This window comes from Astatotilapia calliptera, chromosome 7, assembly GCF_900246225.1.
Source record: "Astatotilapia calliptera chromosome 7, fAstCal1.2, whole genome shotgun sequence".
Classification (NCBI taxonomy): Eukaryota; Metazoa; Chordata; class Actinopteri; order Cichliformes; family Cichlidae; genus Astatotilapia; species Astatotilapia calliptera.
The window spans coordinates 23,483,187-23,510,550 of record NC_039308.1 but is presented as its reverse complement, the minus strand read 5'-3'; the positions used below and the strand labels follow the sequence as shown (position 1 = coordinate 23,510,550).

Sequence of the window (27,364 nt, the reverse complement as noted above, 5' to 3'; positions counted from 1 at the left end):
CAGCCTTGAGCTAATTTATAATAAATCTCTCGTGCTTATCTATTTCCCTTCAGCTATATAAATCTTTAGAGGTTAATCTTCAAAATCTGGACGATCCAAACAGAGTCAGACAAAAAACTTAATAGTTTCAGCTTATGTCTCTTACAACACATTCAGAATAGAAATGTGACCATTGTTTGTCAAAGCAGTGAATAAAAAGATCTCCATTGTGTTCATAATTCATTTATTTTCACTGGTGATATTTCCTAAAGTCCAGTATTAATAATCAGATAGTATAGATTAAAAAAAAATACTACGCATGAACAAAATACTTTTCCAGCAAAGGCAGTATGGTTTATAAAAAAGTCCACATCTTTGCCAAAGTGTGAAGCAAAACTGGAAACAAATTCTTGTAAACCATAAAAAAAAACTCACTGAAGTAGCAGTTTATTGGAAATGAACTTGGTTTTTCTAAGAGTTTCTACAAACACATAAAACGCCAATGATTTAAACTAACAGATATGATATATAACTTCTTTAAAGATCATTATAAGGAGCTTGTAAAATTGGCTGTGCTATAATGACAGCAGTTAGTGGGAACTAACTGGGAACAACAGGGGTAGCTTGTGAGTAATCAATTCATTCTTTGGGAACTTTATTCTGAATAACGTACAGCTGCAGGTTTAGTAAATCTACAATGCTTTAACTCGGTTCATTTGAAAGCAGCAAATATGAAGAAACATTTAGTTTTGTAGAATTTCTTTGGTTTATAGCAAAAGATTTGGTGTCAGTGGGAACACTAAGTCAGTTTGTCGACCAGCTTTGAGTCATTTTGGAAAACAAAGGCACAATCTGTATTCTAAATGTGAACTAAGGAGGAAACCGCAACAACATTATAAACACAACTACTCACAATTACAGCACCTACTGTATTAGATCGAAGTTGTTTGTGTTTTCTATAATGCTAGAATGCTCATGATTTTCTTTCCTTTCAAAATGTGACACATGGAGGGATTTCCTTAAAAAACTTAAATTAACTTTTGTCAGTGACAGATCCATGAACGATGACCATTTTAGCCAAAGCTCAAACTATTTGTAAAGTGCTGATGTGATGCACTGCGGTTCTCAGACTGAAGACGGATCTCATGGCTGAGGTAGAACATCAAGTTTTAACATGAACTGGTTTAAGGATTACTTCAGTTATTTTAAATAGCCAACAATAATCTCAAAAGTAAAATTACACCAGAGATTTAAGTAATACTGCCACTGAACTATATGTTGGCTTCTTCATTACTTGCAAAAAAAAAAAAAAAAAAAAGCTCCTAATTGTTTTTTTTGTTTTTTTTAAAGATGTATATAATCAGGGTTTCTCCTGAGAACATCTTGGTTGAAATGGTGCAGCGGTAAACGGGTCATCGAGAGCTCTACCCCCTATGGTCCAGGAATGTAACGGCCCCACAGCTACTGAGCCTACGGCGGCTTGCTGACCGATCCTGGAGACGACCCGGTGCACGGCCACCGGCTGCTGAAGCAAAGGCGTCTCTGGAGCCGCTCGTCTACTCTGAAAAACGTGAGAAAATGGCGTTCTAGCTGAATGACGCGGTTTGCTGGCTTGGATTTGCTGTGCACCAGACTTAAATACACAAGTGTTGATAGGAACTTCTTTGGTGGTTTCCTGCCTCTTTCCAAACGGGGCCTGGAGGAAAACATCAGACACCTCAACAGGTTTATGAGACGCCACCTTAGTTTCTTTTGCTGGAGTCTTAAAAGGGGCCAGCTGGAAGACATCAGAGGTAAACTGGCTGTCTGGAGGCTGGAATTGGGATTCTTGGTCTAATAGTGTGAAATGAAGACTGGTGCGAGGAGTTTGTCTGGTATGGTGTTGACTGTACCATTCATCTGTCAGCAACATGTGTTTATCATAGACACATGATGCAGTCCTCTGCTGGACTCTCAGCTTTTGTTTTTCCTCTGCGAGCTGCACAGAAGCTGCTGTCCAGGCGGCTCGCAGCTCATTGCTGTTCGGCTCCCTCTGCAGGTCTGTATGAGGAAGAGACACGAGAAAGGTCACCTAGGGAGAATGATGCACGAGAGCTTTTCAACACAGTGACATTTCTTTTCTTATTATTTTTATATTGAAAAGAAATTGATGCTTAATTTAAAAAGAATCAAGTAAACTGCTCCTTGTGACAAAAATCATAGTATTGTCAAAATGGTGCAACATACACTGAGAAAAAAAAAAAAATCAAGGAAACGGTTGATCATTAGTTTAACACAAACTTTAGTTAAACTTCAAGGATATCTTTTCACCTGCTTTGGTGCTAATCACAGTGGCCAGGCATTCATAAAATGAATTCTAATTCAAAGTTTTTTTTATTAAATGAATGTACACTGAGTTATCTGATGCATGTTAAAAGTCAAAAACTTGTTAGGAAAATGTGCTGGGGCACAAAAATGTTCAGCTATGCCAGCGTGATCTGTCAGACCTGTATCACGAATAACTGGAATTATGTAATACAGTGTATGAAGGAGTAACTGTTGCTGTTTAATTGCTCCTTTAAAATTCATTATTGATTAAAGATGGATGATTACATTAATAATTATGTAATTGAAAACCTCCATGATGATGTTAGACTAAAAAAAAAAAAAAAAAAGTTTCCTTTAAAAGCATGCATATAAAAATATTAACTGAAAAAACAAATAATGGAGCTATTAAACTGCCTCAATACCAACACAGAAAACGTGGCGTAAGAAAAAAAAAATTCAAAAAAATAGACAAATTAAATTAAATTAGAATTAAATCGAGCATGAAGCTGCTGTTTCGTCTTACCTGAGTAGAGGTAAGGTGTTTCCCAGGGAGATTCTTATTAATGCTTTAAACCTATCCTCCTACATAATAACATCACATTTAATAGATTATTTACATACAAAATCCTATTCGAAGCCTTTACTTCAGGTAGATATCATTATAGCAAACAAAAAAAAGTTGAGCAAAAATAGAAATATCAGGATAAATAAACAATGTAGTCTTTATAAACCACTTACACAATTAGCATAGAATCAATACTCGACAAGCTGACATTCACATTTGTACTTTATTTGCCATCCCTTTATAATTCTTTAGTTATCTCACAAAAATAGAAGGAGCACACAATATCACAGCTCTGACGCAGGATTGGGCCCTAATGACAGGAGGCGTCTCAAAACACTCAGTAATATCAGGTAATGGGCAGTGGCCACTTTTGGCAAAAACAAGAGAGGAGAAAACAAACAAATGACCAAAAAAAGAAGAACAAAATAAAAGAGGGGCTTCTGTTTCACATCAAGGAATCGTCTCGATTGGCTTTTTTTTTGTGTCTTCCCACTGATTTCAACGGCACACTGGCAGCTACAGGGAGAAAGCTCGGGAGTTGCATAGGTTCAAACAGTGACTGCAAAAGACTGAGCTGTTCAGTGGAAGGATTGTAAAGAGGATGCTCAAAAACACAAGCTGACCTGCAGTCATTACGCCTGCTTTTAAAACAGCTTCCTCCACCTCTTTTTTCCTGCAGATTTATGAGGACCAAAAATTTGATGTACTCAAAACACTTCCAATTTTGGGGGCAGAGACAGATAAACTGAAATAACACAGGAGCCGATATAGTGTACGTAATTAAACCTGCTAGCATGAAACTTCTGGTCTTCTTATTAGATCTTGCACAAACATATCAGGACATTTAGAGTGTCCTTTACAAAATAACTTTTTAACGAGTAAAAGGTACACGGAAGCAAGTATCTTCATCGGATCCTACGGACACATCAATATTGCTGACTACAGAGCTGATCCTTTCTAACTCATGACAGCGATGCTGTCTGATAATTGAACCACAGCTACAGCAGGAGTGCAGTATGTTCACTGAAAGACTGGCAGACTAGACCTCTCCACACTTCACAGAGCCCCTCACACGTTTCACATCTGTAATTCAATAACTGCAATACGGAGAGCAGACCTCGAGAGGACAACGAGACAGGGAGCAGTAAGCCAATACTGTACATTTCCAGCTCTCGGAGAGAGCAATGTAGCTCTGACTACCTGAGAGAATTTAGAATGGGAGGAGGGTCGGGGCCTGTGCTTTCAGAGGAGACGTGACCGTCGTCATATTTGCAGCAAACATCAACACAAACAGGCTACTGGAAAAAACACAGCCAACAATTTGGACTCCACGCACACACACACGTCATAACACTGTATACCAACACACATGAACGTAACATTCAACAACACTGCCATGCTTTTTGATATGAATCCTGTGACCACTAAAACCGGCTAAGCAACAAAAACAAAAAGAAAAAAAGAAAAGAAAAAGAAACGACTTTAAAAGCACAATTTCAAATGAAGCGCATCAACTCCCGCTCTGAAGAAGACTGTTCTGAATAAAAATATAATCCTTCATCAGTTCATGTAAACAAACAGAACACAGGCTCACTTTCATTTCACGAAGATAGAATAAGACATAGGATTCAGTCTGGCCTTTCAGACTGAACAGACTAGGGTTATCATCTATACATTTTCAATGTACTGACAATTATTGAGTAGATAGAACCAAGAAAGAAAGAAAAAAACTTCCTTAACACATAATTCCACAAAGAGGAATGAGATATTTATATATATTCTTCAATATTATTGAATGATTATGGTGTTAAGAATCATAGATATATTTTGTATTATAGACTAATATTTATTTCTTACATTCATTCTCTAACACGCTATAATATTAACATGTATTAACAGGGAGAGAGAGATTTCACAAGTAAAGCAATATGTTTTCCACAAGTAAAGCTTTATGACAATGACTTCATATAATATACGGTCTGGATAGGAGCCTGCAGGGAGTTGCAGATATCTATTTACACAAATTAGGAGTAAACAAACATAAGGAATGCAGAAGGAATTGCACAATGTGGAATGAATATGCTAATGTGAAAATAATTTGTGAAATGATGCGTTAGTGCCAAGAAATGATATGAATAGTCATGTATGCTCTGCCTATATATAACTGCTACTTTATATCCTATTACTGCTGATTTTTCAAATTATTGTCATGCATTACTATCGATATGGCACGCTGCTATTAACACAGATAAATGACCCCGTTTCATCATTTTTAATTCCAACCCTATCTATTGCCTGCCTTGAGGACGAAAGTAAAAAAAAAAAAGAAATACGAAGAAGCTCAAAATAAGAGCATAAAAGAAAGCGTGCTGGCTCTCACTGCGTGGTTGGACATACTGTATTTTGCTAGTAGTTCAGTTTTGTGGTGACGTTGTCATTTTGCTTTCAGAAATCCAGCAGTTTGCTTCTTTTATTATTATTATTATTATTATTATTTTATGGCACTTCACTGAGGTTATGGCTGTCTGGTTTCCAGATTGTAACACCGTTTAATGTTTCTCAGCCTAATCTATAGCAGCTTTAAATTTTTAAGCTATTCCTTCCTACAGCTCTGACAGAGGTAACGTTTCTGCAACTGTGCAAATCAGGCTACATGACTAAGTTTCAAAGAAGTTTGGCTTTTACAGGAATAAACCTCATTTGAATAAATGGTCACTCAATTTTTTTTCTGCATGTTTTTTTTCATTAAAATGTGCAAATAAATCTGGGGAGGAGAATTTAAAAAGGCAAACGACGACAAATTCACTTGCGCACGATTATAACTACAACCACTTAGAACTATGCTTATTATACATTACAACAATGATCTTCTATAGTTTGCTATAAGGAATAATGCAGTGTTTTTCAGACAAACTGGACAGCTGTATTATATCCTGATTGACAGAAATGGTGTAATGGTTCATCTTTAGAAAGTATGATGATGATACGTTTGCGTATTGGCCACTCTTCCAGAATGCACAATACATGATGCAAGGAGATAAAACATGACGGTGAAGGTGAGAGATGAGAAGTCAAGATAGGCCAGATGATTGGATCGATATGGTGGAAAGGACAGGAATGGAAAAAAGCACTGAAAGGTGATTTCTACTGCAGCAACTACAATGCTGATGACAGCCAAGGGGTGCAGGAAGCTAGCTATGACAACAGTGTTGATCGCTGTTATGCTATGCCAGTCTATAATCCAGTGTTACAGCTTCTATGGGGGGGGAGAGTGCCTACAAGTCGATGAGCTGGTCCACCAGCAGCAGGGAGCGGGCCAAGCTGGGAAGGCTGGATTCAGAGCCGCCACTGTTACTGCGCGAGTGGCCTCCTGAAACTGGCCGAGAGACAAAAAAGGAGGGGAGGGAGGCAAAGGGGTCGAGACGGATACAAGCAAACAGAGGTGAGGAGGGGCGCAGGAGCGGGAGTCACATAAAGCAATCAAAGCAAGGGGGAGAGAGGTCAAGAAAGAGAAAAGAGAAAGAGAGGGCTGAATTTACCCATTTCCTTCTACAGGTTTTCAAACATTACTTTGACTGAGCATGTAGAATAATACAGCTAGCTGGTCTGCGTCTCAGTAAATATCACTGCGATTCATTTTTTTCTGGAACCATCTTTCCCATCCAGTGCTTCCTAGAGGAGAGTGTAAAGACATACCTTGGGAATTCTTTCGGCCTGTGACGGGAATAGGGTCAAACTCATCCTCTGTACCAGCCTCTGCGCTGGGTTGCTGGGACTCAAAGTCTGAGATCAGGAGAGACGAGTCTGCACAAAATAAAAGCCAAATAATCCCAAAAAAGAAAACCTTTGAAGTGAAACTAGAGGTAGCTCTAAGGAAAACAATTTTATAAGGGCTTTATAGTGTAGCTGCTTCTTCCACATATAATTTAAGACATTAGTGATAATACGAGCCATTATTGTTCCTCATTACAATAAAAATGTTCTAAAAAAGACAAAAAAACCCAGCCATTACTCCAAAAACGTATCTGCTGCACAAAGCCTGTTTGATAAGATGCTATGAGGAGAGGCCTGTAGTTATTGTTTTCATGCAGCTGGTGCACAGTCAGGCTGTGATTTGAAGCTGGCACTGTCAACGACAGTCAAAGGCTTTTGTTCACCAGCCGAGAAGCGAAAAACTAAACCACAGCTGTACAGCTCTCACTTTGTGACATAGAGAACACTTCCACAGATTAATTACTTTGCCTTCATTTTTAACTTTTAAAGATTAAGTGAAACACAAGACACACAAACAGGAAAAAAACTAAACAAAACAAAAAACACATGAGGCCAGTCGAGAACATTTTGAATGAAAATGGTTTTGTTAAGCCGTGCTTCTGATGCCACTCAGTGGTGAAAATGTCTTTTTTCTGAATGGTGAATCAGAAAACCAACTCCACTTGGTGAGGATTTCTTTGATCATTTGGTTTCAATGCCTCCCCTTTTTCCACACAGAGGCACAGCAGAAGGCTACATGGAGCCAGACAACAGCCTGCTGCAACATCCACATTAGCTTTTCTGCTAAAGTGTCATTCTTAATTAGCCAACAAAAATAAGACCAAACATGCACCTTTGTGGTAATTCCAAAGCTTGCAGGATAATTAACTGAAGAGGCTGCAGCACTGAACTACAACTGCACATCTCACTTTCACTGGTTAGGTGCTGATATTGTCTTCAGTCTTCAAAACTGTAGCTGACAACAGATGTCGGTTTCTGCTCCCCAGCTAGTGTTCGACAGCAGAGCTCAGTCTGCTGCATGACTGAGATGGTAAAGAACATCGTTGGTGCTATGTCTCTAAGGAAAACACCGCTACCCACAATACAGGAAAGTTTCTGTCAAAGATCACGGTAGGCAGGTCATAGGTAATGCTGCTTTCAGTTCAGCCCTGGCAGAGTTCCTTACCTGCTTTAGGCTGTGTGGAGTCTCCAGACAACAGGCTGAAATCATCCAAAGCAGAGGCAGCAGAAGTGGGAGCAGAAGACACAGAGGAAGTTGCACTGCTTGCTGCCAGGGGGGCAGATGGACCAGAGATCAGAGAGCAGCCCAGGAGAGAGTCGTCTGCCGTGAGAGGATCTGAGACAAGTCAGGACAGGTGGACAAAGGAAGAGGTCTTCTTATGGTTGAATTTTCACTGACAACAAGTAAACAGATGAATGCACAGCCTGTCAGTGAGGTTTCTTCTACTACTTTCAAACATTAAAAGAGCCAAGTGTGAAGTTATACACAAAGGTAAATATAAATAAACTTCTCTCTTCTTATTTATAGGGTTTTTTAAATAATGGAAAGGAAAACTATAAATAGCGTTACACTATAATATCTGAAACGCCTTAATTGCTTTTTTTTTTTTTAAACCTTTCCATGTATTTGATGCATTTTTAAACACAGAAACTTGAATACACACACACACACACACACACACACACACACACACACACACCTTTTGCAGACTCTTCCACATTCCCACCAAAAGGATCGGATAATGACAGGAGGTCAGGAAGCATGAGTGAAGATGTGTCTGGAGATTTGAGTCCTTCAATCAGTTTCTCTAAAACCCAGTGGAAAGATAAGAGGGAGACAAATGAGACATATTTAAGCACAACTGTGTCAAAAATGTAAAGATGTTAAGTCACAGGCATTCACACAAAGCTCAAAACATTGCCCGGTGTTACGACTGTGACCGTAATTGTGTGTGGATTTGAGTATCCAGGTGCTCCTCCGGGATTGGTGCATCCAGGGTGGATGGCTCACACCGATTGGCTGAGGACTGGGAGACGGCGGATAAGAAGAGCCTGCCAGGGACTGCCCAGTCATTCATCCTCGGCCCAACCCAGCCGGCAGACCGGTCACTGTATCGACGTATTATGTAATGTAAGAGCATGTAGGGGTGGACCGCCTTTTTGGTTGATCAGTTTTCTCCTGTTTTTGTTAGGTAGGGAGGAAAGTGATTGTCGTTTTGTTTAGTTCCTTTGAGTAGGTAAGTTTCGTTTATTCCTGAGATAGGCTACTTTTGTTTGTTGTTTTGGCCTTGGGTTCACCCTGAAGCTATGATATGCTCCCTTCCTTTGTTTAACCGCACCTATTGTAAATAAATCACTGTCACAAAATAGTAAGTGTGTGACGTGCTGCTTGGGGTTGGACGGGGATGGATCACCCTTTATGTTGTGGTCTGGCCGCGCCTAGACGGGCCATAACATAATTGGGGGCTCGTTCCGTTTCTTTTCTCGCTTGTTGGTTTGTGGGGTTGGCGTGTTTTTTTCTGGTTGGCGGTTTTGTTTTTTGTGTGGGGGTGTGTGTGTGTGAGTATGGAGTTTTCGCTGGACGGTTTTGTGAGAGCACCTTCATGGGAAAAAATTGACGAGTGTAAGAAAGCGGACCTGCTCATTGTGGCTAACTCTTACGATGTGGTAGTGTCTTACAGTGCTCGCAAGGCAGAGTTGAAGGATGCCCTGGCTGAAAAGCTAGTGGAAAAAGGTGTGCTTCTACCACGGGGAGTTGATGCGGAAAACAAGCCAGTGACAGGCACAGATGACACTGCATTTGAAGCGGCTGCTGACGCAGTTGATGCGTCTGCTGCTGGCACGGAGGCTGATCGGATTTTTGAATCCGGTGAAGGTACGTCCACTGAGGATCTGCGCCTCACGCTCCGCATAAAGGAGGTGGAGACCCGCAACAGGCAGCTGGAAGTGCAGGCTATGCATCTCCGTATCAGGGCTCTTGAGCTTGAAAAGGGCTCAGCGGGTGTTTCCCCAACGTTATCAAGCACAAGTGCTTCTTCTGCTGGTTTTGACATAAGTAAACACATCAAGTTGGTTCCCCCGTTTCGCGAGTCTGAGGTGGACTCCTATTTTAGTGCATTTGAGCGCATAGCTGCTGCTTTGAAGTGGCCGAAAGAGTTTTGGTCCCTCCTACTCCAATGTAAGCTTGTGGGGAAAGCCCAAGAGGTGTGTTCAAGCCTGTCTATGGAGCAGAGTTTAGACTATGAAACTCTTAAGAAAACTGTGCTGCAGGCGTATGAACTTGTCCCTGAAGCATATCGCCAGAAATTTAGGATTCTTAATAAAGCTGCTAACCAGACTTTTGTTGAGTTTGCGCGAGAAAAGAATGTGTTGTTTGAGAAATGGTGTTGTTCATGTAAAGTTAAAACCGTGGAAGAGTTGAAAACTCTTATTTTGCTGGAGGAGTTTAAAAAGTGTCTGCCGGAACGCATCGTGACTTATTTAAACGAACAAAAGGTGTCGTCTCTCACTAACGCGGCTCTCCTGGCTGACGAGTTTGTTTTAACACACAAAAGTGTGTTCCGTGCACAGAATTCGTTTCAGGAAAATTTATCTGAACGAAAATGGTCACCAAGTGCAGTGCGTAAAAACGTACCACAGTTTAGTGCTAAATCAAACGGTCGGGAATGTTTTTATTGTCACGATTCAGGGCATCTGATTGCTGCGTGTCCAGTATTAAAAAGAAAAGAAGCGAGGGGCACTAAATTTCCCGCAGGCGTGGGTTTGATTAAAACCGCTTGCTCGCCAAAAGTGCACGTGGAGGCTGAACAAAACCCGAAAACTGACGTTGATCCGCAGTTTCTACCATTTGTGTCATGTGGCTTTGTTTCGTTGACAGGTGAAGAACATGATAAAGTGCCAGTCACGATTCTTAGAGATACGGGTGCGTACCACTCGTTTCTACTAGAGTCTGTGCTGCCTTTGTCTGAAAAAACATCCTGTGGTTCCGACATACTAGTATGGGGAATAAAAATGAGCGTCACCAAAGCCCCTCTGCATATGGTGCACCTGCACTCGCCGTTAGTGTCGGGCTACGTTAAAGTCGCCGTGCGCCAGCGATTACCAATCGAAGGAGTTTCCTTCATTCTTGGTAATGATCTAGCTGGTGGGCATGTTTTTCCCCCGCCAGAAGTTGTTGATATTCCTGCCCTTGCTGCTGACTCAAGCTCCACTGCTTCAGAGGTGTTTCCTGCGTGTGCAATTACTCGTGCTCAGGCTCGTAAAATGGGTGAGATTGTGGATTTGTCGGGGTCGTTTATGGCTACGCTTGATGAAGACGACTCTTTCGTGTCACCCATTGATTCTGTGAAACTCTCCACATGTGACGTCCCTGAAATGATACCTGAGGACATTAATCAGAGCTTGAATATTACCAGAGAGCTGTTGATCAAAGCACAGCAGGGTGATCCTTCACTGGTGCCTTGTTTTTCCTCTGTTGTGGACAGAGAGGGATCTAAAGCTCCCGTAAAATATTTCATTGAGAATGGTGTACTGTTGCGATCTTGGTCTCCTGATTCAACTGATTTGCATCGGGTAAACCAGGTTTTGGTGCCAAAGGAATATAGACCCCAGATTCTCAGTCTCGCGCATGATGCCTGCTTAGCTGGACATCTTGGGGTCAAAAAGACGTATCATCGTGTATTACGTAACTTCTTTTGGCCTGGTTTAAAATCAGATGTGGTGAAATATTGTCGTTCGTGTCATACATGCCAAGTGGTGGGAAAGCCAAATAAACCGATTCCGCCAGCGCCTCTTCACCCGATTCCAGCGCTGGGTGAGCCGTTTGAGAGAGTTCTATTGGACTGTGTGGGCCCGTTGCCAAGAACAAAATCAGGCCACCAGTACATGTTAACGGTAATGTGCGCTGCCACTCGTTTTCCGGAGGCAATTCCATTACGTACCTTAAAGGCAAAGAACGTTGTGAAAGCCCTCACGAAGTTCTTTTCGACTTTTGGGTTACCCAGGGTTGTTCAAACTGATCAGGGAACAAACTTTATGTCAAAAGTGTTTGCCCAGGTTTTAAAGGAGTTAAAAGTTAAACATCAAACGTCCAGCCCTTATCACCCAGAGAGTCAAGGTGCACTGGAACGATTTCATCAAACCCTAAAGACCATGTTGCGCAAATACTGCCTTGAATCAGGTAAAGACTGGGATGAGGGACTTCCGCTTTTGCTTTTTGCTGTTAGAGAAACCACCCAGGAATCCCTTGGATTTAGTCCGGCTGACCTGGTTTTTGGACACACTGTACGCGGTCCCCTGCGACTGCTTAAAGAAAAGTGGTTATCTGAGTCGCAGCGAGCCGAGCATAACGTGTTAGATTATGTTTGCAGTTTTAGAGAGCGTCTTTTCCGGGCATGTCAGTTGGCCCGTGACAATTTGGAGCAAACACAAGGCAACATGAAAGCCCGGTATGACAAAAAGACAGTGGTCCGACATTTCGCTCCTGGTGAAAAGGTTCTAGTGTTGCTTCCTTTAGTTGGGTCTAGCCTCCATGCGCGGTTTTCTGGTCCCTATGAGGTGGACAAAAGGATAAGTGACACTAGCTATGCAGTAAAAACCCCTGATCGAAAGAGAAAACTGAGGGTTTGCCACGTTAACATGCTTAAACGCTATGTTTCTAGAGAGGACGTGGCAGCTGACAAAACCACACCCATAACGCCTGTCTCTGTGTGTTCGGCACCCCCATTGTATGTTTTGCAAGATGATGACTTGACTGACAAGAGCAGTTGTATGCCGTTGGCCCGTTTGCGAAACTCAGAAGCGTTAGAAAACTTAGACTCTTTCCTGTCGCATCTGTCAGATTCCGCCCGCAAAGATATCCTTGATCTGATTGAAGCTAATTTGCTGCTTTTCTCTGACCATCCGCGGCAGACGTCTGTGCTCTTTCATGATATCGTTGTGGAAGTTGATAAGCCAATAAAGCAACATGCTTATCGAGTAAATCCAACCAAGCGGAATTTAATGCAACAGGAAGTCGAATACCTGGTTAAACATGGGTTAGCTGAGCCCAGTAACAGTGCGTGGAGTTCACCCTGTATTTTGGTGCCTAAACCAGATGACACCCCACGTTTCTGTACCGATTTCAGAAAGGTTAATGCTGTCACAAAACCGGATTCTTTCCCTCTCCCCAGAATGGAGGACTGCATTGATCGTGTCGGCTCAGCTACATACGTCACTAAATTAGACCTGTTAAAAGGATATTGGCAAGTCCCGTTAACCCCCAGAGCTTCTGAAGTCTCCGCGTTTGTAACTCCAGATCATTTCCTCCAATACACGGTAATGCCCTTTGGGTTGCGAAACGCACCCGCAACATTTCAACGTCTAATGCAGAAGGTATTGTTTGGAGTGAGAAACTGTGAGGCATACTTGGATGACATTGTCATTTATTCTCCAACATGGTCAGAACATCTGGAAACGCTCTCTGAGGTGTTCAGACGTTTTTGTGAATCTTCTCTCACACTAAACCTCTCTAAGTGTGAGTTTGGTAAAGCCACAATTACTTATTTAGGGAAACAGGTCGGACAGGGGCAAGTGCGCCCTGTTGCTGCGAAAGTACAGGCCATTGTTGATTTTCCTGTCCCGCAGACAAAAAGAGCACTGCGTCGTTTTTTAGGAATGGCCGGTTTTTATCGAGGGTTTTGCAGAAATTTTTCTGATGTGGTTAGTCCCCTAACTGATCTTGTTAGCCCCTTAAAACCTTTTATTTGGTCTCCAGCATGTCAGGTGGCATTCGAATCTGCCAAAGCATTGTTGTGCAGTGCACCAGTGCTAGCTGCGCCGAATTTTGAGCGCCCTTTTAAACTAGACGTTGACGCCAGCTCGTGTGGCGCAGGCGCTGTTCTGTTACAGGAAGATGATCACGGCGTAGATCATCCCGTCTGCTACTTTTCAAGAAAGTTTAACAGACACCAGACCCATTATAGCACCATTGAAAAAGAGGCCCTTGCCTTACTCCTTGCGTTACAGCATTTTGAGGTCTATGCTGGGTCAAGTGTGCTGCCTGTGCAGGTGTTTACCGATCACAACCCACTGGTGTTCCTTTCCCAAATGCGCAACTCCAATCAAAGACTTATGCGCTGGTCCTTGTTATTGCAAGATTTTAACTTGGAGATCAGTTACAAGAAAGGGAAGGATAACGTATTGGCTGACACCCTGTCTAGAGCACTGTCTCCTTGAATTAAACATTTTGGGGTTAATGTTAATTCTTGGGTAAGGGGGTGTTACGACTGTGACCGTAATTGTGTGTGGATTTGAGTGTCCAGGTGCTCCTCCGGGATTGGTGCATCCAGGGTGGATGGCTCCCACCGATTGGCTGAGGACTGGGAGACAGCGGATAAGAAGAGCCCGCCAGGGACTGCCCAGTCATTCATCCTCGGCCCAACCCAGCCGGCAGACCGGTCACTGTATCGACGTATTATGTAATGTAAGAGCATGTAGGGGTGGACCGCCTTTTTGGTTGATCAGTTTTCTCCCGTTTTTGTTAGGTAGGGAGGAAAGTGATTGTCGTTTTGTTTAGTTCCTTTGAGTAGGTAAGTTTCGTTTATTCCTGAGATAGGCTACTTTTGTTTGTTGTTTTGGCCTTGGGTTCACCCTGAAGCTATGATATGCTCCCTTCCTTTGTTTAACCGCACCTATTGTAAATAAATCACTGTCACAAAATAGTAAGTGTGTGACGTGCTGCTTGGGGTTGGACGGGGATGGATCACCCTTTATGTTGTGGTCTGGCCGCGCCTAGACGGGCCATAACACCGGAGTTCAATGTTGTCTAAACTGAAGAATTTACTGATAAAAGAAGCTTGCATACCTTCACCAAGTAGCCTGCTCGAACTTAAAACTTTCAAGGATTCCATTCAGTTCCAGTTTGTAATTTCTGTCTGGGGGTATAGCTCTGTTCTGCAACCTTCTTACCCTGTCCTTACATTCAAAAGCAGTAGGTTGGGCTAACAACAGTCGGAGTCCAGTACAGGGCTAAGCAGGCAGGCTAGAAATCGCTGCCCTAAGTAAATAACTGTAATTTGGCATCTTAATCAAAAAATAATAATGGACTATTTTTTTCTCTTTTTGTGTAAAACAATAAATTTGTAAATTCATACTAACATCAATAAATACATTTAGGCATATATTAGTGAGCTTGTATATATACTGGTGTAACTATTACAGAAACATAAAAGATGATTTGGTAATTACCAATACTGCTAATTTAGGGCAGCTGGGGCATAAACCTTTCCTGTGGTGGTGGTCTAATAATTTTAAACAATATATTTGGATAATATAATGCTAAAGTGTTTTGTTGTGCAAAAATTAAAAACCATTTCCTGTTACTGGGTTCAGGAGAAGGGCATAGATGGACACACAACCTGAGAACATCATGCCTAGCAAGAACTATTGCTGGAACGTACGCTACCAGGTAAGCCTGATGCTGATCTGATTTTCTTTAATATTGCAAAAGGCATCGGCATGTGTGGCGAAGAATGGGCTCGCTACTTAAAACAAATCAGGAAATTTAGAAATAACAGTTCACACATATGCAAGCAGTACACTAATCCACAAAGACAGGCATTTACCTGGTGCATCTGACAGCTCAAGGGTATGGAAAGGATCAGGGACAGCCAGCAGCGAGGCTCCTGATTCCACATCAAGAATGGATGTTGGTCTTTCAACTAGAAAGCAGAGGAGGTGTAGAGAGGTGTCATAAAGGAAAGATTTATAATCCATGACATAAGGTTGGAAAATTACACTAAAAATACAAAAGGAAAACAGCCTGATTATGCTCCAGTGCAAATTTGATTCAAAAGCAGATCCAACAACCATGCTTTAAAACTGAGGCTAATGAACTTACCTAACCTCACTAAGTGCAATACCTGTTTATTCGTTTCACAATTAAAAAACAATTGACTTGTCTCATGAAGTAAAAGTGTCCTTTAGATGATCAGCGGTGCTTTAGAAAACTATTTCATAATAAAATAAATATTTGTTTCAGGTCAGGTCTGAACATCTCATCGATGAATGAGTCGTCTTTACATCGTTTTGATTCTGTTATTTTGTTGTTTATCCCATAATGAAGGACATGTGGAAATCATGACAGTTGTTGGTGATATTAATTCACAGCTATTTCTCTTTCATAAATACCACCTGACTAATCAGTTATCTAATCTGTGATGTTTATTTTCAAACATAGTTTGCAACAGACTTTCAGACAAAATACAACAACACTTATACATTTTCCACATCATCAGCTGAACGCTTTCCCGTAGCGAAGTGACAGTTACACAGTTCGTGTAACTGTAACGGCCAAGGTATTTATATACAACATATTCTATCAGCTGGAAATCTATATAAAAGAAAAAAAAGAATATCACCAGGGACGATTTAGTGAAGACGTTGAAATAAAATGAGCACAGCTGATTTTAAAACCAAAACTCTGCACTGGAGCTGGTCAGGTTTGCAGGATAGTTAACTACAGTGATTGAGCCAAGTTAAAAGAGAGCCAGCATAGCTTAGTTAACAGTTTAACACACACTACAGTGCAGCCCTGTTGTTTTCCAAAGCTCATTAAAGCTATCAGATTATAGGATTAGGCGCATTAAGAGGTTTACTTTTAAAGTTTCTCCTCCAGATTTTATAGTGCAGAGCTTCATGTGGAACAAAAGGAGGGAAAAAAACATAGTATAGATAACAGTAAATATCATCTACAGCGGTCTTAATAAACTCATGCTAGTGTTAGATGATATGATGACAATCATAAGATTAATTATCAAGATTCATTTATTCACACTAGCTCTTCTCCACAGTGTGTCTTTTGTCCTGTCTCCCTCCCCTCACCCCTTACTGAGTGGCAGTAGATGGCTGCCTCTCCCTGAGGCTGGCTCTGCTGGAGGTTTCTTCCTGTTAAAAGGAAGTTTTTCCTTCCCACTGTCTCTAAGTTAAGGCTTATATGGGGTTTTCTCTGTATTATTGTAGAGTCTCTTGTTCCTAAACTTCCTGATACTGTTATATTTATTAAGGATAGCATTAAAGTACAATGAGATCATTTTAGTTTGACAAGATCACCTTCATATTTTGTATCTACTTGTTTCATTAGTTTATTACATGCTTATATTTTTTGCATTTTTATAATCACAGTTTCGATTATAATAGTAAATGTAATCAATCAAGGATCACTTAGACCAGCGGTCCCCAACCCCCCGGGTCATGGACCAGTACCGGCTGCGAGAGTTGAGGCTCGGGTATGAAATTCATGGTTTTCAGGCGTTAATTTTTTTTTATTGTTTTTATCGTTAACTTGGTTTCCCTGGGTCTTTTCCCGTGTGTTATGAATAAATCTTTTTTTTTGGTACCGGCATTGGTTTTATTTTGTTGTATCTATCCGCGACACCTTAAAGACCAGTCCATGAAAATATTGTCGGACATAAACCAGTCAGTGGCGCAAAAAAGGTTGGGGACCGTTGACTTAGACCACACAGAAGAAAAACTATGTGAATTATCCTATCCTATGTGTAAAAACTCACATACCAGTTTCCTGTGGGGTGGTATCAACAGCTGAGGCCTGAAGGCCTGGTATCAACTCTTCTGAAGCAGTTGTTTCAGTATCTGGGGTTAGGTCTGATAAAAGGAGAGTCTCTGTCATTCACTGTTTATCCTATTTTAAAAATACTGCACATGAACATTAGCATGCAGATGTTACCATTAGCCTTTTTGGCATCACTTGTAAACTCCTCAGCAGTGAGATTGGAGAAGTTGTCATCATCAAAGGGGTTCCACGCTGGCTGTGTAGGGGTGTTTGTGGTGGCACCAGAAGCAGGAACATTTTTACTTTGGTCCTGTACTGCATCACTAAGATTTGGCTGAGACGGAAGTGATCTGAAAGTAAACATCAACAACAGCAGCAAAACCTCATAAATAAACCAAATAGGAGAAGCTGTAGTTGAATATTATTGAAGAAAATGTGACACTTACTGATTGAGAGCCGCTTCTTCATTAGCTCCCTGTGGCTGCTGTGAGGAGTCGCTCTCTGGAATTGCAGAAACAGCAGGAGCTGTGGCGTCACTCGGTGTGCGTTGGTGGTTTAGTTCTTCAGTTGTCTTTGGAGTAGCAGGTGGGGTCTGATCAAAAGAGGCAAAGGAAGCCAAAATATCAAAAATCAACAACTATTTAATTTAGAAAGACAGCTAATTGTGTTCACAGGAGGAAGAATATAAAAAAACAACACATTTGTTCACATTTTGAACTGACTCTGGTTGATGAGACAGAGAAACACTTTAGATCAGGACATGCCACACGTAGATTAAGGGGAAAAGGATGACGTTGACAGCTCTGCAGTGCTGGTATTTAGGCATTGTTTGAAGCTAGATGTTTGCCAGCAAGCCACTTACTGTCTCAGCTGGTTTTTGGCTGCTCTCAGTAGCGCCAGGCTGAGCCTGGGTAGCTGACGGTTGAGTTATCTGCTGCTGAGATACTGCAGGCTTGCTGGGGGAAGGCTGCGCCTCTGGCTGTTGAGCCAGGCTGGCCTGCTTACGACGAGCTGGGCGCTGAGGCGGGGCTGGGCTGGATGGGGTCTGTGCTCCTTGTTGGGAGGCTGAGCTCACAACAGAGGTGGGTGTAGTCTGTTGCTGTACTGTTGGCTGTGCTTGTGGTTGGATGTCAGCTTTGGTCACCGGTGATGCCACTGCTGCTGGTGCTGCTGTCTCTGCAGCTGGAGCTGGCTGCACAGCCTAACATGCAAAGATTTTAACATTTGAAAGGAACTGTCACTCAAAAACAGTAGATCTGCAAATAAAAGCAACTTATAATCTGTTTTGTTAAAGAAGACACAATGGTCAGTGAACCTGCTTCTGTAGAGCTGCAGTCTGATTTGAATTATTTTGTGACTGAATGAGAGGCAGAGCTGAAGCCTGAGCCTTCTGTGACTGAAGAGCTGCAGCTGGCTGAGAGAGATCTAAACTGACTCCTGCAGACAAAAACACAAAAGAGCGCATTACTCTACAGTCAGTGGAGACAATTTGATCTGAATACTTGCACAGATGCTCAAAAGACCTAATGTGAAGCAACACAAACAAGTTTATTTGAATTTAAAAACAACAACAACAAAAAAACGATATAACGCTCATCAAAATGCATTAAAGTGAATTAAACAGTCTATTAAACGCAAACACATCAAAGTGATTCATCACACAAAAAAGAACCTACAGTACCTGAAGCATTGTTATAAGTGAAAGCAGAGAAATTCATTTCATAATCACTTTGGGGTTTTGGTTAGATAACTTTAATTTGCATGAGTCTTCACCTGTTTATTTGAGCTGTTCTTGTTGAGAATTGAGGTATTCAACGTGCACACAAAGGATTAGAGACATCCCTGTATTTATTCTCATCCTTATTCAAAAGACTGGTTTTCTTTTCCTGTGACAGACAGGAAAATAAGGACAGAGTGCTGTACGTACCCACAGGCTGTGCTGCACCAACAGGGAGATTAGCCCGCTTGCGAGGGGTCAGAGCAGCAGGCTGGATGGGTAAGATGCCAGCAGCAGGCTGGGTGTGGACTGCTTTGGGCCTCTGGCGAGGGGTGATGGAGGTTTCAGTGGTGGGAATTGGATCTGTCAGTCTGGCAACAAAGGGAGGATGTTGGCCTTCTTGTTAATCATGGCAAACAGTGTTAACATAATTATTTAATGAGTATCAGAATACAGATGATACCTAATTACTTCTACATTACTACAGCTTTAATGGTAACACAGTGAAAGCAGGTCATGCTTGCCTGGGCTTAGCCTGGCTCTTCTTTGCTGCCGCAGCCTCGCTAGCTTTGACTGGCTCAGGAAGTTTGGAAGGAATCGGAGAATTCTTGTTTATGAAAAAAAAGGAAAGGCTTTACAATGAAGTCTGCACAGATTTTACAAAGAGATCTGCAATGAGAAAATCAATGTTTCACACACAAAAAAGTTTTTTTTAACTAAAATATCATCAGGACTAACAAGTATTTTACACTCTATGAAAATAAAGAATCCAAGCTTATCTTCCTCCCACAGCGTGACAACTGGCCTGTATCCATATGTAGGTCAGGCAGAGAACCCATAGCAGAGTCTCGATGAGACAAAGTCAAGCAAATCCAAATATTTTGACTACTTCTGGTGCCAAGAGGCACTGACCTTCACATTTTGAACAGGGCACGTCCGCTGAGCTAGTTTGAAAGCAAAATAGGACACCTGGTAGATATCTGGTCTCTTGTCTGGATCTGGCTCCAGCGTGTACCCTGAAACATACCGTGTACATAAAAATGAAAGTCTCAACAAGGTAGACACCAGTCTGTTAGTAGATATGAAATTTATGCTTCTGAAATGTAAGCGGTACTAACGAATGAGGCAGTGAAGATCATAAGAGTAACGGGAATTATCTGGAATAGTGAAACTGCCATCACAGATGGCCACCTGGCTTTCACCAAAGGGCAAAGTGAAGAAGCACAGCTTGTACAGCAAACAGCCCAGTGCCTGGAGAAGACAACCACATGCATGCCCGAGAAGAGAGGAGGATAATTCATCAAATATGGTGATAAGAAAGTATTTCCCATCCAAACACCAGTTGAGATAGCACTATAAATTTGTGTATTAACATCATAGCTATTTCACAAACCTAGAGATTTTATATTTTTGTTTTTAAGACGTGTTTAATCTTTGGCTATAATGTCAAACTTGCAGTACTGTGCAAAGGTCTTGAGCACCCCTTTATTTCTTTAAAATTTTGCTAGGAAAATGAGAAATATGTGCGATGCTTTATTGAAACTGCAAACATACACAGAAATATAGTATATAAGGAAAAAACACAAGCCTCAAACCAAAGGTGGTCATATTTGGTATGACCAGCTTTACACAGTCTGAAGTCAAGTTCTTTAAGTAATCTTCAGGAACAGTCCTCCAGGCTTCTTGAAGGACATTCAAAGCTCTTCTTTGGATGCTGGCTGCCTTTTTTTTGTTCTCTGTCAGATAGATCTCACATTGCTTCAATTATGTTGAGGTCTGTGATCTGGGGAGGCCAATCCATGACTGATAGTGTTGCATTGTGTTTTTAACCAGATATGCTTTTACTACGTTGGCAGTGAGGTTGGAATCACTGTCATGCTGAGAAACTTAAGCAGTTGAAATTGGACTAAACTCAGATGGTATTGAAAATATGATGGTATTTTTCTGCATTTTACAATTCCATCAATTTTGACAAGATCTCCATCACCACTGGCAGAAATTCAACCCCAAACACATTCTCCACTGTGCTTTACGGATGGCTGTAGACATTCACTGTTGTACCTCTCTCTTGACCTCTTCCATACTTTTTGTAAATAATTTCAACTAAAACTTTTTTCCCTATTTCTTAAGAACACGTCTTTCAGATACTGTTCCTCTTCTCTAGTTAGTTTTTTTAGACCTGCAGGAATCATAAACTACTCTTTTATGCCTGTGAAACTGCGTTATTTTCGGTAGTTTTGCAAACAAACGTGTTTTCTGTGACAGGCTGCTAGTAAAAAAACGATTAAATGATTCACACACAAAGAAAAAAGTCTGGCTCCTTGGAAGCAAAATAGAAATAAATGAGAGGTTGGCTCAAGAGTTTTGCACAATATTGTAGTTTAAGCCAAACATTACATTTAAGTTGAGATTTATACCAGGTACCAGTATATGCTGCATGTATTAACTCATCACGACTACCATGCATCATGAATATCACAGCAGTCTGCAATCTTCACTCACCCAGATGTCTGCCTTCGTGGTGATGATCTTATTGTTGTAGAGGTTCACCATTTCTGGAGCACGATATGATAAGGTGGTATACCTGCAATAAGGGACAGCTACAGATTTTTAGTGAGGTATTGAAAAAAGATAACTTGCTTAGCACAATGTGCTTATAAATGCAAACAAATGAGTTTTGCTTTCAGATATCACAAATTAAACCTAAAAACAGAACCTTTCAATTCCACACAACGGTGAAATATTGAGAAAGTTCAAAAACATAATAAAATAAAGAAAAAAACAAAACAATGAAGCTGCTTAGGAATTTAAAAATGCAGTCAGTTTCTGTGCCACATTACCTAGAAAATGTGCAAATGAATGAAAGTTGAGGATGAAAAGAGGCACAAACTTTTTGATCTCTTCCTCCACAGCAGCCACTCCTTCAGTCTGAGGGCTCTGGAACTTGTCAGTGGCGCTACCAAAGTCGCACAGCACATAATGACCCTTATCGTGCAGGAGGATGTTCTCCACCTGCAGACATACAAGACGTAACTCACACAGTGACGTGCAGGGCTGCTTGCTTTGAGGACAATACAGGGTTTTTATCGTGAAAGGAATAATTTTGGCAGTAAGCGATGAGCCACACTGCCAAGTCAAATAACGGCCTTTGTTTCTTGCAAGATCTGAGATTGAAATAATAATAAAGGTGCACTGCATCTATAATCTACACCTTCACATTATGACTTTCAGATTGTAGCCACATTCAAAACTTGCACGTTCCTCTCGATATGCTCTAAAGACTCTGTCACACATTATTTTTGAGGTTTTATCACTAAAAAACAACAACAACAACAACAAAAAAAATAAATCAAAAGCAAATCTGTAATACACTGAAGTCCATATAATTCTATATAATTACTGAGTGACAGTAACCAGAGACTAATGAGACAGCTGCTGACTGAGTGGAAGTTATTTGAAGTATTTTTAAAACTACCTTTTTCTTCTCTTTATCAATCAACTCACAGCATAGTGCTTAAAAACGGAGTAAAATATTAATAGCTCTATATATTTGTGCATGTTCTCTTGTGTACCAATGATTGAATCAATCAATATTTGTATTAAAACAAACAGCCACTTTGAAATCTTTTATACTTTGTTCTAGGCCATTTTCTCACATTAATGCCAAATTCTTTTGAGTCAGGGAACATTTTCCACATTTTCCTCTGACATGTCGCACACTCCACAAAATAATCTGCCTGCACTAGTGTGGTTTATATAAGGACGGTGCCAGGATGGGAGTATCTTGACAGTAGGTGTTGGCCAACTGTTCTTTCTTAAAGCAGAGGGTACATAGCAGTGAATTACTGGCTGTTCACATATGACTTCAAAAAGCTGGGACAGAGCCTAAACTGACTTTGCTTCTGTGCACTCAACCCTGAGCTTTAAAGGTTCAAAAACTTAAAGGTTAAAAAAACTGCATAAAACTTTATGCAAAAGCCAGTAGCAGTTATCCTGACTCCAGTTGAGACTGGAAGTTGTTAATTTGTGGAAAAAAAATATCAAACAAACCAGAGAAAAAGATAACTGCTGCAGTTTTAGAGTGAGTGTCAGTGGCAAAATGTGTCACCTTAAGGTCTCTGTGGATGATAGGTGTCTTGCGTTGGTGCAAACGAGAAACAGCGTCACAGGTGTCACAGAAGATCTGCAGCACCTCAGCTTCAGTGAAACCAGTCTGCAGCCTCTGATTCATCAAATTGACCACCTGACCTCCTGCAAAATACCATCCAATTAGGCAGCACATTGAAAAACAGAGGAAATTAACTAAAGAAGTATTTGATTTTACCTTAACTTCTGCATGTTCTATCACAATTTTTTTCAGACTTATCGTGTAATCGTGTTTTGATTCATTTAATAGCACAACTGCACTTTAACAAATCCATCCTGAAATTGAAAGGCCAACAGAAATTTAAATTCTTTCAATAATCAAGGCATGAGGTTTCACTTCGCTTTCAGCACTCACCCTTGCAGTAATCCATTAGTATAAGCACCTCCCATACGTCCCTCGATCCCATAGCTGTGATACTGGAGTCCAGATAACCAACAATATTCTTGTGACCAACTAGATCTTTCTGCAAGAACACAAACACAAAATGTTTCCATTTCTTTCTATAAAAGAAAGTAACCCATTCATTCGATAAGGTCAGCGTTTTGAGATGTAGTATGAGACGTTCATCTGCAGGGGCAGTGTCAATGGAGAGCTGAAATCTAAACTCTATTATGTAATAAAAAAAAAAGTCAAGTAGTACAGCCCAGGTGAAGCACCATCTGCTTGTGTATGAGTGTGTTTGTGTGTCTCAATGAGAGTGTGCGAGACACAAAGCGAGAAAGACTGAGATGTGACGAAATCCCTGAATGCTGGGGAAGCCCCATCTTCACAGCGAATACTGGAGTCAGTTAATTGATTAATTGATTGATCGATCATACTTTAATCATCCCGAAGGAAATTGGATTAAGGCTGCCAGCCGTGCCAGCGCCGTCTTACCCTTCCGACCATACATGCATTACACAAACATCACATGGGGAAGACAGGTCAGTTGGCTTCAGAAGCAAAATAAAGCCAACGATGAAAATAATTCTATGAAGTGTTTGTTTAATTATACAATCTGCCATGTTTTAATAATTTGAACACCTGTTGCCATATATTTCTTCCTTGGTTCTTTCTGGAGTGCTGCCTTGAACGGAAAACTATACAGACTCTAACATCAAAGACAAATACAGGATAGCCATCAAAAATGCTGTCAAACTTTCCAAGACCCATAATAGACTATTCATATTTTGTGGTAGGCTACCATGGCATTAATATCTGTTTATATACTAAATATATATATTCCCTAGAAATCTTTACTTTAGAGTAATGTAAACATCTTTATGTATAACATATTTATAGCAGATATATGCAGATCAATGTTATTTCATGTGATCAGAGATGTGTCAATCACCCATCCTTTTTTTAATATACCTTACCAATAATAAATGCTTAGAAAATAACAATTCATTAAGGAATAAACAGCCCATTAATCTGGTTATTTATATCAAACCATGAAAGGCAAATGAAAAACAGCACACTAAGTACTAGGATGGCAAATGTGGTAGAACAATCCAAACAAGCCTGCTGCAGGGTGTGCATTGCTCTTACTTATTCTGGACAGAATGAGGCATCTGTGGATTTCTTCTGAAGGACTTTTTTGTGCTTGCCTTACGTGATTTTACCCAGCATGCCAAACCATGACAGCTTAAAGGGAAAGTCTGTGGAGAAATGTTTAGTCTCAGTCACTCACCATTATTTGAATCTCACGCTTGCAGACCTGGAGATCGTGTTCGTTGTTGACGTACATCCTCTTCAGAGCACAACGAACCCCTTGGTTTGTCTTCACGAGGAACACGATTGCAAAGCCACCTGCATGATGCAGAGAAACGACACATTTAAAATGTGCATTCAAAATAAAATCAAAACATCAATCTTATGAACCTTATCAGGATACCATGATTTTGAACATTTAGCAGACGTGCTCATTTTTAAGCCTCAATTCTTCAGCAACTGTCGAGCTTTCTATCCATGTATATTCTCACATCAAAAAGCACAATCAGCACCAAATGGCACCGCCTTATAGCATAATATCTATTAGTCATGTCATTGCTGCGGGGTTTACGTAGAGGCCTACATTGAGGCCTAACCATCTGGTATAGCTCAGACCACAAATTTGCTGTGCAGAGTTTAGCTGTGGAGTCATCAATTTCAGGCAGACATCACAGCTTACATTGCATCCTTCGCTCATCATGTGTAATGGCAGTATGGTACTATACATCTGCAAGAGCATCAGTCTAGTTTGAGGGTTTAGAGCCACGTCTGGAGCGTCTATGTGACTACAGTAAAAGCTGACATCGCGATGAGCTGTCCTGCACTGTTTTCTTGTATTATATGCAGACTGGGCACTCGCCGTGTAGCTGGCAGCCTAACAGAACTGATTAAAAGCATAGATACTGTGCAGTCTTTGGTTCAGAGAGCTCCTGGTAGAATAAAGGGGTGTCTAAGTTAGACAAGAGACTTTAAGAATAGATTAATGCAAGCATTACAACAGAATATACACAGCTAATGTTCACACAAGCCTATTCACTTGCTACTGGACATTAGAAATGCACACTCAGACTAAATGTATTGGTTTAACATAACTGTTAAAACTACTTTTTAGTGGTCAGGTTTCAGGCTTCTTATACAGCACCCATTATATTATCCTGATGTTCCACGTTTTCCTGCCAATGGCTGTTCTTACAAAAACCTTGAATACAGAATCTCTTTGACAGTAAACCTTTCATTTCAAAGAAATCACACATATGCCTGACATCAGGTACATCTCCACCTGCTTGAATCACTCATCTGATTCACAAGAGCTAAAAGAAAATTGTATGCATGTGTGTTAGTCAGAGTACAGTTTGGATGAAGTAGCTTGCCTATGTTTAGCATTTATGTACCTGAAATACATAGATTCACAGCTCCATTATCCCTGTGGGAATGATACAAGGTTGCATCTCTGTTATGCGACCCATGCACTGGGCATGCAGGACACATATCATATATCAGGAGACAAGAGAACGGGCAAAAACAAACAAACAAATGGCATCATCTGGTCTTTGCAACTCTTTCTTACCTTCAGCAATTATCTCTTCAACAGTGACTTGGTGTCGCCCGACAGTAAAGGCTCGTCCAATGAAATTGCCGCCTGCGTGGCTGGACCCCGAGCTGCTCCCTCCTCCTCCAGAACCAGGCCCGGAGCTGACTAACTCCCGACGGGAATCAAAGAACTTCCTCATAGTGTCAAAATGACAGGGGTATTTGCGGCTTCAGATGAGCTGTAGGTCCTTGTATGCACAATTATTGCAGTGATATAGATAATAAAGCAGCTCAGACTGTAACCCTAACGAGTCTATGTGGAGCCTGTAGTGATGCCTTTATGATATATAATATTGTGAGAACTCAGGTTTCTGGTGGAAAATTTCCCATTTGCTTGCCAGATCAAGACAGTTGGTGATAGCTAGAGCCGTTGCGACTAACTGTTATGTAAGTGAATTACACCACCCAGGAGGCTAAAGCATCTCCGGAGAAAGTATTTCTTTAGCTATCAATCCAGCTGTTCACGGTCGGCTGCTGCTGACGGCGATAACATTCGGTCCATCTCCATCTCGTCCAGCCATTTTTAGGCTAGCTCAATGCTAGCTACTTACGCGCTATGACATTTCGTGTACGTTAAGGTTATCCAGGTTATCCTCTGAAGATAATGTCTTCGGGTGCGATGTAACCGACGTGTAACTTGTCTGACAGCGTTGCCAGCAAAAATATTTCCATCCTCAGCCAAGTGGAGCGACCGTTTGTTGCCACATAGCTAGCTGACCGTGTCGCTATTTAATTGCTTCCATTTACAATAAATAAATAAATAAAAACTATGATTTTAGTTGGCTAACGCATTAGCGCGATGAAGCCTCTCATCAACACAAACAAGCGTCGAATCGACAGTAGACTGAAGACTCCGCCTGTCGCAGTTATAGCTGCGAATATGTAATCACAGACTCTGACATCTACCAAAACAGTAGACAGAGGTTTCAGCCCAGCGGTATAATCTCTGCAACCACAGCAATCTTTGGCTTCCACCGTTATCGCAACATCCTAGCTGTTGCTGTTGACGAGCGGACGGAATTATGGGTATTGTAGTTCAGAGAGCAGCTGCAGCCTCCCCCTAGCTTATGTGATCATGTGACGCGATTACGTCACGTCGCTCGCACGCGTGCATCCAAATGATAAAATAAAATTCAATTATATAAAGACATATTCTGCATTTATGTTTTACTTTCGATTTTATAGGTTTAATTAAAAAACAATGGAGACAAAAATAATGTCATTTTATGTTACAATTTACGTTGTGTATGTTCAATTTCATGG

General features: G+C 41.0%; 1 protein-coding gene across 2 annotated transcripts; it reads right to left on the bottom strand.

Annotated features, from left to right (window-relative positions):
* Positions 1 to 222: 222 nt before the first annotated feature.
* Positions 223 to 27,127, bottom strand: LOC113025787 (AP2-associated protein kinase 1-like). 2 transcript variants are annotated; one of them, XM_026173947.1, is made up of 20 exons: positions 26,079 to 27,127; positions 24,711 to 24,829; positions 23,393 to 23,501; positions 23,000 to 23,142; positions 21,782 to 21,903; positions 21,394 to 21,475; positions 20,010 to 20,142; positions 19,804 to 19,907; positions 19,416 to 19,498; positions 19,102 to 19,262; positions 18,490 to 18,611; positions 18,037 to 18,375; positions 17,621 to 17,766; positions 17,349 to 17,524; positions 17,177 to 17,266; positions 15,229 to 15,324; positions 8,326 to 8,433; positions 7,791 to 7,961; positions 6,548 to 6,655; positions 223 to 2,019 (listed from the first exon to the last, which is right to left on the bottom strand). In XM_026173947.1, exons 1-20 carry the CDS (start codon positions 26,239 to 26,241, stop codon positions 1,340 to 1,342), a joined length of 3,255 nt encoding a protein of 1,084 aa, XP_026029732.1. In that variant the 5' UTR covers positions 26,242 to 27,127; the 3' UTR covers positions 223 to 1,339. The 2 variants fall into 2 exon arrangements, with proteins under 2 accessions (XP_026029732.1, XP_026029733.1); XM_026173948.1 differs by lacking the exon at positions 223 to 2,019 and adding an exon at positions 3,056 to 6,227.
* Positions 27,128 to 27,364: the final 237 nt, after the last annotated feature.

What these genes read in the sequence shown, in the direction of transcription:
- LOC113025787 (XM_026173947.1), bottom strand. Translation starts at nt 26,241, where the DNA reads ATGAGGAAGTTCTTTGATTCCCGTCGGGAGTTAGTCAGCTCCGGGCCT. An exon ending in TCATCCACAGAGACCTTAAG is followed by an intron (nt 21,904 to 22,999) that starts GTGACACATTTT and finishes GTATGTCTGCAG; the next exon opens with GTGGAGAACATCCTCCTGCA. An exon ending in TGATCTTCACTGCCTCATTC is followed by an intron (nt 19,908 to 20,009) that starts GTTAGTACCGCT and finishes GGTATGTTTCAG; the next exon opens with GGTACACGCTGGAGCCAGAT.